Below are 19,533 nucleotides of genomic sequence, written 5' to 3'. Positions count from 1 at the left end.
AATGCCTCAGCTACTTGATTAAGGATGTCATTTTGCGGACGTCGACCAACCTAGAGCAATCATGGAAGCAGAAGCGAGAGACGGTATATAGCGTTTTGTCAGCGAAATGAATAAAGGGGCCGACAAGACAAAGTAGACCCGGCAACTGTACTAAAGATTCGCGTGTGGCATACTCGCCAATGCCAATAGCGACGTAGAAGCTTTGACAGCAGAGCTTGATATACCGTTGGCCATGCCAAATGGCCAGATGAAGCCCAGTAGGCATTCAATAACAACTATTAACACGATTGACTGCTCAACCTCGTGCTTGGATAATCGAGGATTCCGAGAGCGTGGACGAAGCCGGAAGTCAAAGTCACGAAGAACGTAGCCAATGGTGGTTGAAGAAGACTCGGGCTCGGATGTTGGACGATCTCGGCGCAATTTACGGAGTACCTAGCAACGGAAATAATCAGAATCAGCCCCACCGACCCTGAGACATGGCGTGGACCCTGAAAACCGAGTCAACCTACTCGCTACTCGAGCAAGCGAGGGCGACAACCATTGCTAGAACACCAACACCTTCCCAATTGACCCGGCTTGTGTTGCTCAGCTACCACGGACAGTATTACGCACAAGACCATGGCTTCCCCATCCTTCCTCGACTCGCTCCCGGCCGACATGTTCGACCAGACCACGCTCATTTCGCTCGCGTCCACGCTCGCCATCTTGGCCGTCGCGTACATCACATCCCGCTCGGTGCTGCCTGCCTCGACACCCGCCAGCTGGCGCGCGCTTTTCATATGGCACGCGTTCGATGCACTGATCCATTTCATCCTTGAGGGCAGCTTTCTCTACCACTGCTTCTTCAGCTACATGCCCGTGACGCGGGTTAGGAACCCGCTGGCGCTGGCACCCACGGCACACAACTTCCTCGGCTACACCGATCGCGCCTACGGTCCCCAGGCGGGCGGCAACAGCCCTTTTGCCCAGCTATGGATGGTATACGCCAAGGCCGACCGACGATGGGCTGGTGCGGATCTGGTATGGCTTCTCCCTCCAGGCCCCTTCTCACTTCCGGAGCCTTCCGGCAAAAAGAAGATTACATCTAGCTAACTGTACCACCCCTTTTTGTTTCACAGAGCGTCATCAGTCTCGAACTCCTGACCGTCTTTGTCGCCGGCCCGCTGGCTTGCCTAATCTGCTACGGTATCGCCAAGAAGGACCCTCGCACCAACATCCTCGTTATCATCGTCGCCACTATGGAGCTCTACGGTGGCTTCATCACCTTCTGCCCGGAGTGGCTGACGATGAACATCAACCTCGATGCTAGCAACTTTATGTACAAATGGGTCTACCTGGTCTTCTTCAACATGCTTTGGGTTTTTATTCCCATCTACGCCATCTGGGTAGCCTCCAACGACATCAACGATGCATTCTTGGCAAAGAGCAAAACCTCCAAGAGTATCAACGATGCCTTCGTAGCAAAGACCAAGACGGCCAGTTCGAAGAAGTCAAGATAAAGGAAAATAACTGGGTGGATACGGCCAAATGGTCCAGTAATGGCGGAAGATACGTTTGTAAATCCCAGCGGGATTATGGCCTCTGTGAGGTCCTCGCCTAGCCATCGAGTCGTGTCCCCTGGCGGACGGTGTCTTATCTCGGGACGGTTCGTTACATTGCTGGTTTGCGATTCGATGCAACGCGTTTGGGGAGGATACAGGTGTCTGGACGGGCCTGGAATGAACGTCATGCGATTGCCCACATATGGGCTCTTCTCGAAGGCCACATGCAAGCCCGTGTCTCTTAGATGATACTCCGTAGTAACGAATGGGTCTCCCATAGAAGCTGAAGACACGAAGCTGGCACACTCTTTCCCCTCGAACCTGATTCCAGTATGGAGTGCTGAATCGTCTTTGTAACGTGTTGCTTCCTCCGTAGTTGTGTTATACCCTCGTTTATCCAAGCCACCGGCGATAGTGGGCAAACGAGAACGGTGGGCTGTAAATGGCTAGATGGACATGTCCGTCCACCACGGCACCTACATTAGTGACCATCCAGCTCTCTAACAATTCTGATTGGGACCATACGGAAAACCAGGCCGCCTGCATCTGCAATTGGCCAAAATCAGTATCTGATTCGATTGCGCCAGATAATTCGCTATCTTCGTGATGTCTGCGACTTGTGTCGTCGTGTCACAACCACTTCCCTAGGCAGCGTGTGACCGGCCTTGCACCAACTGGAAGCCCGTAGTACGACCTGTAAGCCGAGCCCCCAAACGATGTCGATTATTTCGGGTAGCTAGTTTGCCTCAGTTAAATAGCCGACACTGGGGTAACGGTGACGCTATAAACACGTAGTGACGGAGCCTCTGGTGGCTCTGGAACACCAAAATGTAGCACTGACAGACAGGTTTAGTCGGATACACCCCCCACGCCGCCTCATTCCAGGCTTGCACATTCCCTTCTGGCCCGAGACTTGCTGACTTTTGCATGTCCGCCCCAAAGCGTGCAGGCCAGGGACGCTTCGTCGGAATTAAGCGATACGATCTTCCAATGATCCGGAGCTCACTGCAATGCATTTCGCCAACACCCCGGCTCCCCGCATACGCCATATACCAAGACTCCCTTGCTTTAGATAGTACATCTCGAGGGCCGAATCAAATAGCCCATTCCGATTGGGCCCAGTTCTATGGGACGGGAGTCACACCAGGTCGAGGGTGCCTGCAGGCAAACACCAAACTCTCCCGAGGGTCATTCGGCTTCTTTTGCTTATACCGGCTTCTGAGAGATGGCCGAGTTCCAATTTGCAGACAGGTGCTACCCCCGAGGTACATTCTCTGTGATCCCTCAGGCGAAGCATGCCTGTAGGATCGTGACTGCATGTTCTGGGGCCAAGCTCCCACTCGCTGGAAACCATAGAAAGAACACCTGGTGCCCGGGCGTGGTGTTACCAGTGAATGGATAGAAAGATAAAAGGCCATCTAGATCGACAGGAGAGCTCGTTACTGTCGTACTTTCTGCCAACCCCCTTCCTCCAGAACACTCCATCCCAACCAAGTAACCATGTCGGCCTCTACTGCCGGCGAAACACAATCTTTAACCAATGTCTTTGCCGAGGGGCCTCATGTATCTGAGACCAGGCAGCCAGAGCGACCCAGCTTCGAGGAAGTGAAAGAGGAACTGGCCGATCAGACGCTGACCATTCCTAACCTGCGTCTCCTATTCGAGCACTGGCCCCAGGGCGTCAATCCAGCATTGGAAAGCCTTGAGCATGCCATCTTGGGCGGCGTCGAGAAGTAAGTCCAGCCTACCGTCCCCCTCCCCCGACTGACAACGTCGAAATGCTTAAGTGACTATATCGCTTATGTGAAAACCTCAAGGTTTGGTATGAAGCCCGAGCATCGTGAGTCATTGGTCGAGGCCAATGTTGCCCATTTCGCGGCTCAGTGAGTGACTCTCAGCACCTACATCTGGACGATATCTAACACAGACAGGTGTTGGCCTGAGGCAGATCTTGACATACTGAAGTTCTCGGCTCATCTGGTCATGTGGACATGGGGTATTGAGGGGTACACTGATACTCTGGTTGCCGGCCAAGAAACTGCCAACAATTTCCGTTCTGAAGCGAAGAGCGTTTGGAGCAGCATGCTTGAGCTGAGTGGTCTCAATGGGGCTCGGAATGATTCCCGAGAGCCCGCGCTGCAGTATCGAACTCTGATAGCTTCTTTCAAACCGCTTGCAGCTCGCTGCTGCCAAATGTTCGACCCAGGTAAGTTGGCGGCAACCCCTTTTACTACACTGCCACGTCTACCCGTCTGCGTCACTCATTCATGCCGACAGAGTCCCGTCAGCTGCTACTGGACGAATTGTTCGTCTACCTGAAAGGCACGGAGCTCGAGGCAAATATGCGAAGCAGTCGCCAGATGCCTTCTCATGACCGGTACCTGCACATGCGGACGTTGGCCAATGGAAGCGGTTTCTTTTTAGTCCTTTCCGGGTATGTGAACATCTCCTGTTCGATAACCTGTCCCAGAGTAGCCCAGCGACTAAGCGACACGCACACAGACTGTATAAGCTAGCTGGCAACCAAGCTGTCGTCGGCAGGAGCCCTCCATGGGTTGAACTGAAAAAGACTGCGGCGACCATCAACTTCCTGTAGGCCATTCCGGCTTAGCCTTTACAAGAAGGGGTAATGCTGATACAACGATCAGAGTCAACGACCTCGTTTCAGCAAAGAGAGAGTTCGTAAGTTTTTTCACCACCGGCCGCTTGCAACCGAGTAAAATCTGAATGATAGGCAGAAAACCGGGGAATACCTGAACTCCATCCTCCTCCGGGCTCATGACCTGCACAGTGTCGACGCCAGTGCCGCCGAGTGTATTATCCGCATCAAGAGCCTCGTGCAGGAGTTCGATCACCAGGCACAGGCAATCCTCGCGGATGCGACTCAGACGGATAAGGCACGCACGGCTGCAGTTGGCGCCATCCGGGCGATGCGTTCCTTTAACGTGGGCTCTCTGGAGTGGAGGTAAGTTGTCCCTCCTCATTGGCGTTGCTTTCGTCTGTTCCGAAAAGTCAGACTGAAAACGGCTAACGGTGACCGAGCCGCCAGTCTGAATGTCAAGCGATATGGCCTTCGAGACCATACGATGCTGGACGGAACCATTCGACTGAAGCTGGGGCAGTGATGTCAGCTTTGATCTCGTTTTGACCCGGCCAAGTCTCCCTATAGGGCAGGGAGGGTGCCATCAAGATCCTGGAGGCTGTTGGGTTGTATTGCTCTGACCTTTCCCAGGTTGCGAGAAGGAAATTTCAAAAGGAGAAGAAGAAGAATGTATTATCTGAAACGGAAATGCTTCGTCGCTCTGGTCTATCGTCTATCATCGTGCCTATCTGTCTAGGAAACATCGGTGGTACTGTGTCTATCTTTACCTCTCTCTCAGTAGCGGGCCTCGTTTCCACGGCTCTACAACCGCAAAATCCCATCTCGTAGGAAGGCTTTCCTGTCTCCAGTGCAGCATGCCGTACCTCAGCCAGTGCGCATATGTACCCGGCACATGATCCGAGCCCGGATTCGCCCTCCACAGCGACCCCAGCGTCGGCCCCAACACTCGGAGGATCAGCCCGTGCGCCAGCTTGAACGCGAAGCTGCGTTGCAGGCACCCCTCGACGATCTCCCGCGCCTGTCTCTGCCCGTCGCTCTCCGCCTCGCCGTCGCGGGGCAGCGTCAAGGACATGAGCTCGAAGGCCTTGGGGCCGTCCCAGGCCGTGAGCACGTTGATCAGCTGCGACGCTTCCATGTAGTCGCTTGCCCAGACGTGCTCACGGACGTAGCGAGGGCCGTCCCAGCCGCCGTCCTCATCCTCCTCGTCTAACAGGCCCATGACCAGCGTCGCGGCCTGTCCCTGGATGATGTAGTCGGACAGCATCACACTGACTTCGTCGGGGCCGTAGACGCGCCCGTCCTCCTCAAAGGAGACGCTGCGCACCATTTTGGGTATATCTTTCAGCAGTGGGCTGTTGCACATGCCGTCCGTCGTCGTCTTGCCCCCGTCGGCGGACCACAGCTCCAGTAGCAGCTTGTGGCACCGTAGGAAGAGAGGGTTGCTCCGCCCGGACGCCAGGAAGTAGTTGGTCAAGTCGCGGCCGTCCATGGTGAAAGTCAGGACCTCGAAAGGAGAGGCGGCGTCGCCCACCGTCTCGCGCCACAGCCTGTCCAGGTCGCCGATGGGCATCAGCCCGACATCGACATACACGCCGCCGTGCCGCAGTAGCAGCGGCCAGCGCACGAGATCGGATGTGTGCTGGGCGCCGTAGCTTCCCGCAAGCGTGCCGTCGCGGAAGGCGCGCGGGAACACGGTCGGGTCCGTCACGTCCAGGTACTCGCCCACGTTCAACGGCGAGCCCGCCACGCGGTCGAGCACGCGCACCGCCCATCCTTGGCGCGAGAAGCGCCGGTGCCAGGTCCGCACATTACGCTGGGCGTAGCCGTGCATCTGGGCAAAGCCGCCGTCCCAAAACAGCCAGATGTTCTTCTCGTCGGCCACGGGCGCCGGGTGAAGCAGGTCGTAGTCAACTTCGGCGTCAGGCCGCAGATCGAGCTGATCCTCTGGGATTGTGTGGAGTCCCTCCGGGACGGGGTAGGGTGGGACTCGGTCCATGGCGTCCGGTGACTGTGTTGCACAAGAGGTGTTGCTTGTATTGTGTGGCATCGAAAGGTGTACCAAGAGAGCACCGGCCGGTCAGATGCGAATTGATGGAGCTTGTTTTGGCCATTTGCAGGTGGGCGAGGCGAGATATTTATCTTGGCCATATCGTCTCGTGGCTTGCATCATATTACTCTCTACTATGTGGATGTGCTAGATGCTGACATGCATAAATCCATAACATGCACGCTGTGTTGAAAGATGAATCATACTGACCATCATCGCCCTAAGCTGCTTCAAGTTAGTCGGCCGCTCCGTTTCTGCCAGGGTCAGCAGGGCAGATCTCACTGGAAGAGCTTAGCGTTTAGCCACCATAGATCACAGCTATGCTTCAAGTCATAGTATACGAGGTTGGACGTCCTCTTCAAAAGGAGTGCGATCACTTCTACATAGTATTGGTACCTGCCTCTCACAATTGTGGCAATCATAGGAGAAGTCCCTGAGGGACTTATGGAGAGCCCTTGTGTACATGGCTCTGTATCCAGCCAATACATCCAACGACTGAAGACCCCGACGCCATGCGTTGCAAGGCGAATATGACTCATCTGAGCGAGCGCCAATGTCATGTATATGGTAAAAGAGCGACAGAAGCCAGCTATTGAGGCTAATTATCATCAACTGCGTAAGGATTGTAAGGATTGGACTAGAGAGAGCTGCGCTGCTCGCTCTCGCTTGGACCCTTTTCGGCCTGGGAAGACGACGTTGGAGATGGAGGCGTGCTGTGGATACATCGTTGTCAGCCAAGGTGTAAGGGAAGGGGTCGACTGTGAAGCAGTCACTTACGGCAACTCATCGCCGGCACCGAGCTCCTCCAGCGTCTTCCTGGCCGACTCGGGGAGGAGCAGGGTCGTGAAGAAGCCGGCGAGCATGAAGAGGGCGAAGATCTGGATGATGTGTGGCAGCCAGGGGGTACTCCAGCGGGGGTCGTGGACGGCCTTCTGAGGGTCGGCGCCGATGACGCGCAGCGGGCCGAAGACGCACTGGGCGATGATGGCGCCCACCTTGCCGGTGGCAGCAGAGATGCCGTGGCTGGTGGACCGGTAGCGGGTCGGGAACACCTCGGCGGGGATGATGAAGGTGGTCGAGTTGGGCCCTGCGTTGAAGAAGAACTGGGCAATGGTGTAGAGCGCCATGAGGGCCTCGCCCGAGAGGTTCCAGAAGTCGAAGCCCATGATGCAGAACGTCACGGTCAACATGAAGAAGCCAAAGAGCTGCACCGGCTTGCGCCCGATGGTGTCGATGATGGCGGCCGACACCCAGTAACCGGGAACGGCGCCGGCCAGGACCAGGATGATGTTGCCAACGGCGGTGTCGTAGAAGTGCACGTACATGTTCTCGTTGCCGCTCCAGCCGATGGCTTTGAGGATGATGGGGCTGTTGAGCCAGAGGCCGTAGGACCCAACATTCTTCCCAGTGAGAGTTAGTCATTGTCGCAGGCCGGCAAGAGAGATAGGGGTCGCGAGGAAATGTGAACAATAGACTCACAATGCAGAACCACGATAGCGCAGTACCCAAAAGTACCTTCATGTTCTTCCACTTGCTGTAGTGATGGCCGAAGTCGGCCCAGCTGGCCTTGGGTACCTCGGGTTGCGCGACGGGGATAGGGAGCAGGGTAGAAACACGGCCTGCTTCGTCCGCCTCTGTCGCCTCCGCCCACTTGCCCCTGCGGAACGCCTCCTGGTCCTCTGCGACCATCTTGGGCGCGTCCCGGGCTGCGACTACGAAGGTGTACCGCGGCGTCTCGGGCATGGTAAGCCGGAAGTAGAGGGCGACGCAGCCGGGCACGGCGCCCATGCCGATCATGATGCGCCACATCTTGTCCACGGCCGAGTTGCATCCGTACGACTCGGAGCAGTTGGAGGGCTTTTCCGATCCGATGAGAGAGTTCTCGAAACCGACAGTAATCACCAGGAGCAGCAGAGCAGCAGAAAGCTGACCAATTCCCTGCATGGCGAAGACCGCATTCATCATGAACCCTGCTTGTGGGTGAGTACCGAACTGGTATCTAGAAGACATGGCAGTGGGAAACACCTCATACTTACCTCTCCATTTTGTTGTAGCGAACTCCGAGGTGATTGTCGCAGATAGGGGGTAGTCCCCTCCGATGCCGATGCCCTACACGTATAGACAATAAGCGAACCCGCATCGTAATTCCCGGGGCGGATTGACTTACCATGAGGACTCTCCAGAAGATCATTAGGCCGACGATGCTCATGGCGGGCGAGTTGGAAGACAAGGACTGCGCAAGGGTGACAATAATGATGATAATAAGCTCGAGGCCGTACATCGACTTGCGGCCGACCACATCGGCGAGGATGCCGAAACTGACTTGGCCGATGATGACGCCGGCGAAAGTGGCAGCCTTGATGGCCGTGTCGGACTCGGCCGGCAAGGTCCCGCCAAAGTAGACTATTCCCAGCATAGAGGTAACTAAGCCAATAGTGAAGATATCGTACTATATAAAGAGTGAGGAGAAAGAAAAAGAGTGTCAGTTCGAAGATTCACACTCCCTTACACACGCCCTTTGAGACTCGTGAAATGCATACCGAGTCTGTGTAAAAGCCGATGCCGGCGATGGCGCAAGCGCGGACATGGTACCAGCCAAACGGAGCCTTGTCAATCTCGGCCAGGGCAAGCCGGCGTCTCTCAGCCGGATCGCTGACATGGGCAAAGTCGTTGTTGAAGTTGTGGAAGGCAGAGTTGCCGCCCGCCGTGGTGTTAGCCTTGAGGATGGCAGCCTGGTATTCCGCATCCACGGCCAGAGCGGGTGGCGCTACTTGAATATGGTCAAGAGGGACGGTCATGTTGGGGATTCTTGAGGTTTCCAATTATCTTGCTTGGTCTTTCATCCGGATGGCGTTTGCTTGTGTCTCGAACACATGTGCTCAAACTCAGGAGAGTGAAGGTCAACAGAGATGATCAAGCCTTCGAAGGTAGTTGCGAGAGATATATAGCAAGACGGAGGTGGCTATGACAGCGAACGTGGACTCGTCTGGGCCCCTCCTATTCCTGAGCAAAAGGTGGCACCTGCTGATGGCATGATGAAGACGAAAGAAACTTAGACGGCCATCACAGAAGATCTGGTGGTGAGTCGCAAGCTTCATATCAGGTTGATGCCTTTTTTGAACTATGAAAGTCATGCAGGACTCCCTGAAACGGCATGGTTCCAGAAGACCAAGTCCTCTGATTTTCGTCTGATCGAGAGACAGCCCATGGACATTGGACGACCTCATGAATCGGCAGAGCCCACGCGCTGCGCATTGATATCTTGCTGCTGAAAGAAGACGAGACGAACCAGTTCGATAAGCTTGTTAACTTGTCTCTGGTCAACATCATCGCGCACTGCGGATGCTCTGAAGTCGAACTGGCAGGGGCCGAAGTGATGATGTGATCGCGGCCTTCGCGGGTAGGGAAGCATACGGAGTATCTGCAGCCACAAACCTCCCTAAACGATGCACACTGATATCAAGCCCAAGCCCCACTGGCGCTTATCCACCGGCAGGACGATGTCGGTACGGTAAGTAAGCTTTGAGGCTTTGTTCGCCTAGGCACGTGGAATAGGTCTCTTGAAATGCTGCCACGTCAAAAGTGCAATGTCCTCAATTAAGGGCAAAAGGGGGAATCCAGCCACGTGAACGGTATTGTGTGGGCTGAAAGGAGACGTGGTACATTTGTAACTTCACTGCGAAGCCATCGGAGGTTTGTCTACAACCTGAACTGACGGACATGACTTGAGAGAGTGCCCCCTGACTGCTTGGCAAGGTCTTGGAGATTCGAACGGACTCTTTGCGACTATTATGATTGTCTTCGTCTAGCACCAGAGCAGACAGCTTACGACGTTAGTAAATAGCCAAGACGGAAAAGAGTCTGAACAAGTAACGGGAGCGACAGGCACACCAGTAAGAATAAGAAAATGATAGATATCATCATGCCTCAGGGGCCAGAAATAGTATCCATCGCCCATCCACGAGTCAAGATGTAGCGAGTCCCTACAACTTAATGCCAAGATGGCATAGGTAAGCGTTGATGGCTCGAGGGAGTCCGAGGAAAATATCGCGGAAGCTCAGGTCATCAGACTGTGGGCTGGAACGGGGTGTTGAAAGCCCGAGACGTAAAGGGACGTCATCGGCGTTCCACCGGCTATCAGGGACACCTATGAATAAACGCTAGATATCCAACTTTGGCGGACAGAGACGAGGAGTTTTAGACTTCTTGTCGAATGAACCCAGCGGGCTGACTTGAGCAGAGCCGTCAGTTTGGGTTACTGTGTATGCCTATGTAGTGGGCTGACGCAGCCAGAGACGACCGGCGCTGCTTCCGGTGGGATCCAAGAGACTCAGTATGGCGCTGCCGGTTTCTTCGACTGCAGTCATTGACTTGGCGAACCGGTGAAGGACGCTTGTCAGGGCGCACGTCGGCGGCAAGCTTCAGAGCCTTTGTCGCTTCTTCACACCGAGCGCCAAGATGGCGACAAAGTCGTCTGAGAGAAAATCGCTCAGATACTCTTGAGTCACATCCAGATGGCATAAAAAGTCAACCGACAGCGAGGTGTGGTAAACAAAAGTTAGCAACGTTCAAGTTTTGGCGTGAACAAAGCTTCGCACAGACAAGCCAAGTGTAGCTAACAAATTGCACTTTCTCTGCGTGTTTTTGGCCATCGCATAAACCTAGTTTCACGGACTTTTTGAGCTGCGTAACTGCTTCCTAATATTTGTTTATTTCCCCTTTCCGGCCAGCTCTCGCAATGCGCCAATGTTTTCTGGTGTCGGATCGATCGTTTGCATCGGGCCCTGCCCACAGGTTCTGGCCCAACCAGCGGCTACCAGACGACTTGGCTGAAGCATTAGCAAGGCCGGGATTCAGCGCTTCTTACACGCGGACAGATTGATATATGTAGTTGATAGTTTGTTTGTATATTTGTGCTTTAGTAGATTTTACAGTTAATTTGGTGTGAGCAAGACTTTAAGCGTCATGCTCTGGATGTGTGGGTTTGGGTATGGGTATGGGTATGGTACATGCATTTCTCTCTCATGGTGTTTCTATGATACAAGGATACCTGCCCGGTTTCCGTCGTTGACTTCATAAGCCTGCGGGCTTGTTTGGGGGTATCCTCTCGTACAACTCCTGCCTCGACAAGCGAGCGACCCCGAGGGCGATATGGCTCTTCATTAATAGCAGACGTGTCCCGATTCACAGCGGCGGGCAATTTTGAGAAACACTTCTCAATCAACGATACGCTTTCGACGTAGTGCCAGTAGTAAAGTTGCCATTGGCACCGTTGAGGCTGGCGTCGTGGTACTGCTCGAGCCCACGCTGCCACCGCTCCTTCTCGCCAGGCATCGTTTCGAAGCCCGTGGGCTTGCCCTGCTCGTACATGGTGTCGAGCTGCTTGAGCTGCTCGTTGTCACCCTCGCGGCGGCGGCGCCAGTAACGCCGGCACAGCAGAATCGACGTGACGATGAGAGCGAGGGCACCGACGCCGCCGGCCACGGCGATGCCGATGGTGGCGCCCATAGGGAAGCCGCTCTGGGGTGGGGCGCCGGACTGAGCCTGGGCGAGCCCATTGGTGGGAGGAGGGCCGGCGACGCCAGAGCTCGACGGAGCAGCGAGCAGACTAGTGGTCTCTGGGAGGGGCGTGTTGATCATACTAGATACAGGGTCAAGAGGTGGCGGTGAAGTGGTGGTGGGCAGAACGCTGGTTTGAAGCGTGGTCGGCGCGCTAGGTGGTGAAGCGGTGCTCGTCTGAGCTGTAGTGGCCGGTTCTGGCTTCTCCTCGGTGGGCTCGGTGGGCTTGGGGGCGTCGGGCGCCTTGGTGGTGGATGTCGCTGGCGGTGCAGGCTTGTCATCATCTTCGCCGGGCTTTGCTGGGTTGACAATGACGTTTGGGGCATTGGTACCACTCGGTAGTCCTGTGGCCGTCTTCTGCGGCGCCGTTGTTGTGGCCGGAGGTGATGAAGTCTTGTCGGCTGGTGGGGGGCTGGCTGTCGCTGTCCCTTTCGTGGGCAGGCCCGTTTCTGAAGCCGTCGACGCGGGCGCAGCGGAGGTGCCTGCACCTCCGCCTAGCAAGTTGCCGACGGTATCACCAACTCCGCCCAAGGCATCACCAACTCCGTTCAAAAGGCCAGCCATGTTGAAGAAAGTACAGCGTGATCAAACGCTGGACACTTCAGAAGAAGAGAATTAAATATAAAATAAGGCAAGGAAAAGAACGAACGACTATTGAGTTCGGTGTGGTATCATCTGATTCGGATCTGTTGGACAAAGCAACAGAACGAACAATAGTTGTTGGTAAGAGAAAAGGAGGGAATAATACATTACTTATCAGCGTAGTAGTAGTCATGGACTTTGGCCAACACTTACAGCAGAAAGCCTGATCCCCATAGTATGAAAGTCCACGTGCAATCTCATAGCCGGTGGCATGGACTGATGGAACAACTGGGTGGCAAACTATTTCGAGCGGCAGCCCCTCTACCCAGTTGAGAAGCCGTTTGCCCTTGTTGCCCAAAAGCAAAGTTGGGATGACGTCCGGTTCCGAGCGGTTGGACACAGTCGACGTTTCGGAGGCCTGGCGGTGGGTTCCTGCCATAACGTGCCACAGCCAGACACAGCCTGCTGTTCGTGATGCCGCATGGAGTTGCGGGACGAGAAAGGGAAGGATTGACGGTGGATCGGCTGTGTATCAAACCCCAGCACCTCAAGACCCCCTCCATCCGTGACCACCCCTGACGATCAGGACGACCCTGGATTCGCAAAAGACTGGCAGCAAGGCAATCAGGAATGATTGTGATCAAAAGTAGGCCAAGTCCCCCCGTTTCTTTCTTCCTGGCCCGTTTCAATTCACAGACCGTGCCATTCGCAGCGTTAACGCCGGTTGGGCGCGCAGCCACTCAGGCACGCATGGAGAGGCTAGAGAGGGCCACTCTCTCTGGTAGTGGGCAGTTCGGCGGCTCACGGCTCACGGCAAACGGCACATCTCTCTCTCTCTCTCTCTCTCTCTCTCCAGGCCTCCAGTCGTCTATCTGCCCAGGCCGTGCGTTTTGTAACCTTGGGTCTAGTGCGAGATGGTGGAGTATGGCTAATTTCTGGGCTCACGTCGTAACGAGGAAATTGATGAGATGAACAATTGACGTCAAAATACAACTTCCAAGGGCTCTGCTTAGACATGTCTCCAGAGGGCAGTGAACTTCTGGCATCTGGCATCTGGCATCTGGTCCTGTTTGTTTTAGTTCCGACCTGTCAACTCACTGGGTTGGGGGGGTTTCATTTTCCCTGGAATGCTTAAAAAGGACGAGGGTCCGTCGCAAAGTCGCCAGGCAGACCTTGGCTTGAGACTTGACAGCATTTTTCTGTTTCGTTCTTGCATTACACTCCTCGACGACCCGGAACCCGGAAACGACGAGCTGCATTCCCTCTTGTTGTCTGTTAAAACGTCTGGCAAGTCGCAGCTATTACCGTGAACAGGAAAAGGCCGTTTCCCGACACTAAACATCACCTCTCCTAACCCTACTGTCAAGAGTGATATGTGGACTGCAAGAGTTGGTTGAGTGCTTTTCCCTTTCCCCCTCAATTCATATGCCCCAATCCACTACAACTACAATGCACCATAGCGAACCAAGCTCGATGCCGGCAAACGTGCGTGCCGTATTCTGGCTCTGGCTCTGGCCCCCGACTCATTGAAGACAGGAATGAAAAAAGCATGGTCTCCCACGCACAATCACAGCGAATAACCAATCAATAAACAATATCTCTAAGACGCCACTAACTCGCTCCAAGTCACGCCACTATGCCATGTCCCGTAAGTCCGTAAGCCCGTAAGCCATATTCTACACAGGCAGTCCACCAAGTCGGTGAAGTCCAATATATACGATAGACAACTCCTTTACCTTGCTCCCGGCTAGCTAGCTCCCAAACGCGCCCACAGAGATCCGGCTAACCTTCCAACCCCGCGTATGAGCTCAGTTGGTTCAGCAATGCCGCCCACTTGGGGTTCTTGAGGCTCTGGAGAGCACCGAAAAAGGCTCTCCTTGGTCGGCAACGCATTCGGTGGTATGCTGGATGCATCGTTGGGGTCTCGTGCTTTCTCGCTCAACCTCCTCAACGCTGACACACCCCATGTGATAATGTGCATTACATCTGTGTCTTCACGGGGTTGGGCCGCCCTGCCCCCTCGCGTAGTCGGCGGCGGTCCTGGTTCGGCTTGGCTACAGAGGGTCCGCACAAGCCTGAACAGATTCTGCGCAAATCCCTCTCCTGATGATAGCCAGGCTCGCGTGACCCCGCTTTCATAGCCAGGAGCTAACGACGCAATGATATCTGCTGCGAGTAGTCCTTGCATGATGGTGGGTTTTCGGGCTTCGATGAATGATGGAAGGTTGGCAGGCCGGCTTTCCTTGTTCTGGTCTGGAATGGAGCATATCGCCAACGCAAATGTCCGCGTGAGCAATTCGCACGACGGGGACGAGGCTGCATCCGCGGCAAATATGGTTTTGTAATGACTCCGGTTTGGCTCGTCGCGCGCCAATAGCTTGGCAAGTGAATCCACAGCATGAGGTAGGTAAGGGTGCACCGCTGGTTCAAAGGGCGCAAAGACGATATGGCCACCAGCCATGGACGGGGCCGGGCTAGGCGCAAAGGCGAGCAAGAGCTGTAAAAGACAAAACGCTTGCTCCTTGCCTGGTAACTCCAACGCGCCGGCGATGTTGGACAGCAAAACGATGGCGTCTTTCATGAAGTCCAGCGTATTCCTGGGCGACCTGAGCAAGTTGTCCAATGTACCCAAAGAGCGGATAGTATTGCAAAGAAACTTGACAACCGTCTCGTCTGCCAGGATGGGTTGGTTTGCATCAAGGAATGAGAGATTACGAAGTATTGTAGTAATGGCTATCAGTCGGTCGGCAGCGTGTTCCAGTTCACTTTCTGCATCCCCGAGCATGGTCATCTTCTTCACGCTATACTGCTCCATACGGCATAACCGCATAACGTCTTCGTACGAAGGGAGATCGATTTCGTCGGATACGGGTTTGGATGCCTCGGCAAGATCGTCTGCTTGCTCTTCGGCGCAGTCAATCAGGGACTCGACCAAATCATCACAGCCGCGAAGGTCAAGCAGTAGGTTTTGATGGCGCCAAGACTCATGGGTGACTGTACCGAGAGTGTCCAACGCTAGGCGCACTTCCCCGCGTATACCACACTGAAGGCTCTTGATGAGGGCGTGTACGTCGATCTGGCCAAGTTCCAAAGGCGGGGGTACGTCTGGCCTCCATTGCTCCAACTCAGCGCCGATCTGGGCAATGATGCCAAGGTCGAACCCACCAAAAGCGTTGTTCGTTCGCTCCATTTTATTTGGCATATATTCATCGGACTGAGATGCCAATGGGCCTGGAAACGTTAGGGCCGGTCCGCTTGTAGCCTGCGCATGCTCATGTTGAGCGTGTGATGAGGGCACAGATACACTCCCCGCTTTGCCGGTTGACGGCGACGGCATTGGGAAATCCGGTGGTGCATCGGCGCTTCTGGACAAACTATTGCGCAAGTGTCCTGGCGCAGAAACCGGAGGCTGCTGCGACATTTGACCTTGTTGGGGTGTAGCGAAGCCATTCACGTTGACCTGTTGCATCGAGGGCGTTTTCACTGGTGTCTGGTGGGATGGTGGTACCTGTGGTGGTTGCCCAGGCGGCTGCACTGGCTGGTGCTGTTGACCTGGCGGCATTTGCGCAGGCGCGCCCACCCTCTGAGGCGTACCTGGACCTGGCACTGTAGACATGCCGGGGGTTTTGGGTGCGACTTTTCTGTTTGTTCCATGCTTCTTCGAACTTCAGCAGATTCTTTTCGTATATAGCCTTGATCTGCGCAGGCGCCGAAGCAAACTGCGTAGGGAATCCTACAGCAGCAGCAACCTGGCCCCATGCGTTGCGTGCCATGACTGTTCTATATGATCCGAACTTGCCCATAACCATGAAGAGCTGAAGCAGGCTGACCGGGCGCCCATCGATCTGCGGATTCGTCTCCAGTGGCAGCCTCTGTAGATTCATAAAGCTTACTAGATTCTTCATGAAGCCGTCGGGATTTTGCCTGGCCGCCTGGGATTGTTGTGATTGCATGGGTCCGGCAGGCATTTGCCCGTTCGCCATGGGCATGGGCGGCTTGTTATTATTGTTGGGCATCATGCCGCGACCTTGCCCCATATTCTGCGCCTGCATCTGAGCAGCCATGTGCATGTTGCCCTGTTGGAGTTGTTGCTGAAGACGCATCTGGTACATCATCTTCTGTTGCTGCGCCGGATCCATGGCTCCCCGTCCGGCGTGTTGAGCCGCCATCTGCTGCTGCATTTGTTGCATCTGTTGCATCTGGGCCATCTGGCTAGGGTGCATTTGAGGCATTGGCTGGCCCATCTGGCCCATTTGTGGCATCTGGGGCATCTGGGGCATCTGTCCCATGTGTCCCATCTGGGCCATGTGTCCAACTTGGCCCATTTGTTGTGGCATCATCTGCTGCCCCATGGGGTTTTGGCCCGATGGCGGCCTCGCCGGTGATGGAGATGGCGTGTAGCTTTGGTTGAACCCTGGAGGGAAGTTTTGGTTCTGCATATAGGGATTAGGTTGGGGGGTTCCGCCATGTTCCGATGGAACAGGGGACGCCTGCGGGCCAAACTGTCCTGAGGCGGGCGAAAATGGGTGCGGTGAAGCGGTATTGACGCGTTGAGGCACGCTTCCGGGGCGTATTTGGTTTCCAGCCATGACGGGAGACGGCGATGCAGTTCCTGATCCATTAGGCTGCAGGTGCGGATATTGCTGAGGCTGTCCGACACCGTGCTGCTGTTGTGCCTGCTGTTGTTGCTGCATCGCGTTAGGCTGGAAACCCGGGTAAGGTGATTGTTGGGGCGTATCGGCGCGCGATGTCGGTAACATGCCGGGGTTTTGTCGGGGCGACGCGCCCATGCTGTCTTCTCGCGGCCGGGGTCGCTTGGAAGGCACGACGGAGTTGGTTTGATAGACGGGATTCTGGAAGGAGGGTGACGCATTGCGCATCGGGCCATTCTGCATCGCCGAGGCCATCTGCTGGGGGTTTGCGAATTGGCCAGCAGCAGCGGCTGGGTTAAACTGGGCGGGATTGGCCATGAACGCGGATGGATCCATCATGTTCGCGCCTCCTCCGAGGTTATTGGGATCGTTCATGTGCGGGAAGCCGTTGTTGCCATTGTGGTTCGGTACGGCTGCTGCCTCATTCATCCAAGAGGTCATGACTGATGGAGTTGCCAATGGGAACCCATCAGACTGCGAATGGAAGCGACGTCAGTAATTACAAAAAACAGTTAGAATTAGGTAGCGAAACCACCATTCAGATGGAAATCCAACAAAAAATGGATGAGCAGTGACACGTCGCGATGCAAGTGTCGCGTCTGTCGCGGGTCTATGGGTGACTACTGACCGATGCAAGAGATTGAATTGAAGGAGGTAGCAGGTTTGGGGCTGGGGGGTTTGGGTCGGCCAACGGCACTTGGGGAAAAGGTGGAAGAGAAGAGAGAGGGAACGTGCTGGCTCTCTGCAGTGTGATGCGTGGGCTGGTGCTGGTGTGTCGGCCGCGCGCGCTGCGTCTTCTGCTGCTGCTACGTTCGCCGCGGGAAGATTTTCTCAGAACGCCGCCTCCGAAGCAGACTTCAATGGTAGAGCGAGGGCGACAACGATGGAAAGAGACACCGACAACGGCAGCACACCGCAAATGCCGACTCCGGGGGAAAAAAAAACTGGGCAATCAACGGGTGGTGGCACGAGACAAGCCTCTCGATTCGATATATCTCCAAAGTATATCAGCCGGGCCAGGGTAACAGGAGATGGGAATTGAGCGAGGACAACGAAAAGGTCTCACCTAAACGTTAGGCGCGCTCCAGCATTGGTTTGCTTGGGGGAGGTGATTTGGCAGCTTCCTCTCTTGGGAAATCAGAGCACTGTCTGGCGCCAAGGCGCTCTAGGTCAATAAGGGTCTAGTCTTTTCCAAGTGGAAACACCCAAGCGAGATTTGCTTGCTTGCCCGTGACTGGAGTGATAGCAACGCAAGTAGCTCTGGGCCTGTTTTGGGTGCAAAGCCAGGCAAAAGAGACTTCTGCTGTAACCAGATAGTTGCCAACCAGTACAAAAGGAGAAGGGAAAAAGAGGGAATGCGGTCTAGCGGTTTGACTGCTCGGACCAAGCTGTTGTCCGACTTCTAGGCCCCACCTTTGTCCACTTTTACATTTCAATGCCATGCATAGTAGACGAAGCTCAACAAACAGTCAGTCAATCCATCAATGGCATATTAACCAGTCTTGATGGCTACAAGAGTGAGAAATAGACACCAGGTAGCCAGAACGAAGGAGGAGAACAATGCCCAATGCACGCTTGTGCTGAACAGCTTGTCTCGTGTTGGTCCACGATGGCTGGAAGTGACGGCCTGCACTTGCAGGCAACTGTAAAACCGAACCTATCTAAATGCCCACCCACTGTAAGTGGCCAGATTCCAGTTCCTATGGCCAATAGTGCAGTGGGATCGAAGCCAGCCATGGTTCGGTTTGCAGTACCAAGCAACATCCAAGTCCGGAGCGATCCTGGAATTACCCATGATGAGAAGGCGGCCACGATACACAGGCTCCCCGGGTTTGCAGTGTGTGGAAAATTGTCAGTCGTGGAATCCCGTCCAGGCAGAATTTGGTATCGGTGTCCAGCGTCCAGTTGGTGACACACGACCTCTCTTCTGGATTGTCGCAGCGTAATAGCGTAATAGGTATGGGCTTTGCACGAAGTTGGCTCCCCGCGTCCCTCGCCAATGCCAACAGCGTTGGTGCCTGGGGCTGTCCTCGAATGAGCGGACACTTCTGTGTTCGATAGTACGAACCCGTGTTGCTAGCCAACCACGCAGAAGGCTACCGGGTCGATCAACAGACTCTACAGGTAAAAGGCTTGAGCCATTCCATAGGAAGCGTGCAGGTGATTTGACACCCGAAGCCACGAGGATGCTGCCGGGCTGGAGGCTGCTGACAACGACTGCAAGCAACAGCGCATCCCTGAAGTGCGGTCCATCCGGTTGTGTGCCTGGTGCGTCGACACGGAAAAGTGGCCAATGAAGAAGCCGGATGGGGGTGATCTGATCCATGGAGCTAGTGCCCAAGTAGTTGGTCCTCAGAAGAGAGAAGAACAACAACGTCGTCCTATCACCCCTGCCGGCTCCCACCTCTGACTCGGCCTGCCTGGATTTGATTCTGACGGAAGCGAATGCTCAATTACCGCCAATCCAAGAACCGGCGAGAAAGTGATGCATTTGCCAATAGGGTGAACTCATCGTACATCGATAGGTGTCGAGCTGGTCGGGCTGAA

At 55.0% G+C, this 19,533-nt stretch overlaps 7 protein-coding genes across 7 annotated transcripts; 2 read left to right on the top strand and 5 right to left on the bottom strand.

The window, feature by feature from the left end:
• Nucleotides 1-621: 621 nt before the first annotated feature.
• PG998_007607 (uncharacterized protein) lies at nucleotides 622-1,502 on the top strand (the record flags this gene model as incomplete). Its single annotated transcript, XM_066874423.1, has 2 exons — nucleotides 622-1,023; nucleotides 1,122-1,502. 2 exons carry the CDS (start codon nucleotides 622-624, stop codon nucleotides 1,500-1,502), a joined length of 783 nt encoding a protein of 260 aa, XP_066730368.1.
• Nucleotides 1,503-3,044: 1,542 nt separating this feature from the next.
• PG998_007606 (uncharacterized protein) lies at nucleotides 3,045-4,669 on the top strand (the record flags this gene model as incomplete). Its single annotated transcript, XM_066874422.1, has 8 exons — nucleotides 3,045-3,277; nucleotides 3,362-3,427; nucleotides 3,476-3,750; nucleotides 3,822-3,978; nucleotides 4,047-4,136; nucleotides 4,193-4,226; nucleotides 4,283-4,509; nucleotides 4,561-4,669. The coding sequence occupies 8 exons, from the start codon at nucleotides 3,045-3,047 to the stop codon at nucleotides 4,667-4,669; spliced, it is 1,191 nt and encodes a 396-aa protein (XP_066730367.1).
• A 240-nt stretch (nucleotides 4,670-4,909) lies between these two features.
• PG998_007605 (uncharacterized protein) lies at nucleotides 4,910-6,142 on the bottom strand (the record flags this gene model as incomplete). The annotated part of the gene is made up of 1 exon (XM_066874421.1): nucleotides 4,910-6,142. One exon carries the CDS (start codon nucleotides 6,140-6,142, stop codon nucleotides 4,910-4,912), a length of 1,233 nt encoding a protein of 410 aa, XP_066730366.1.
• An 824-nt stretch (nucleotides 6,143-6,966) lies between these two features.
• On the bottom strand, nucleotides 6,967-8,991 carry PG998_007604 (inorganic phosphate transporter PHO84; the record flags this gene model as incomplete). The annotated part of the gene is made up of 5 exons (XM_066874420.1): nucleotides 6,967-7,593; nucleotides 7,673-8,163; nucleotides 8,230-8,302; nucleotides 8,361-8,642; nucleotides 8,734-8,991. The coding sequence occupies 5 exons, from the start codon at nucleotides 8,989-8,991 to the stop codon at nucleotides 6,967-6,969; spliced, it is 1,731 nt and encodes a 576-aa protein (XP_066730365.1).
• Nucleotides 8,992-11,413: 2,422 nt separating this feature from the next.
• PG998_007603 (uncharacterized protein) lies at nucleotides 11,414-12,316 on the bottom strand (the record flags this gene model as incomplete). The annotated part of the gene is made up of 1 exon (XM_066874419.1): nucleotides 11,414-12,316. One exon carries the CDS (start codon nucleotides 12,314-12,316, stop codon nucleotides 11,414-11,416), a length of 903 nt encoding a protein of 300 aa, XP_066730364.1.
• Nucleotides 12,317-14,081: 1,765 nt separating this feature from the next.
• Nucleotides 14,082-15,671, bottom strand: PG998_007602 (uncharacterized protein; the record flags this gene model as incomplete). Its single annotated transcript, XM_066874418.1, has 1 exon — nucleotides 14,082-15,671. One exon carries the CDS (start codon nucleotides 15,669-15,671, stop codon nucleotides 14,082-14,084), a length of 1,590 nt encoding a protein of 529 aa, XP_066730363.1.
• A 37-nt stretch (nucleotides 15,672-15,708) lies between these two features.
• Nucleotides 15,709-17,427, bottom strand: PG998_007601 (uncharacterized protein; the record flags this gene model as incomplete). Its single annotated transcript, XM_066874417.1, has 1 exon — nucleotides 15,709-17,427. The coding sequence occupies one exon, from the start codon at nucleotides 17,425-17,427 to the stop codon at nucleotides 15,709-15,711; it is 1,719 nt and encodes a 572-aa protein (XP_066730362.1).
• Between the last annotated feature and the right edge of the window lie 2,106 nt (nucleotides 17,428-19,533).

Source organism: Apiospora kogelbergensis, assembly GCF_038363985.1.
Source record: "Apiospora kogelbergensis strain CBS 113332 chromosome Unknown utg000005l_segment0_segment0, whole genome shotgun sequence".
In the NCBI taxonomy this organism is placed as follows: Eukaryota; Fungi; Ascomycota; class Sordariomycetes; order Amphisphaeriales; family Apiosporaceae; genus Apiospora; species Apiospora kogelbergensis.
This window is presented reverse-complemented; position numbering and strand designations above follow the sequence as displayed.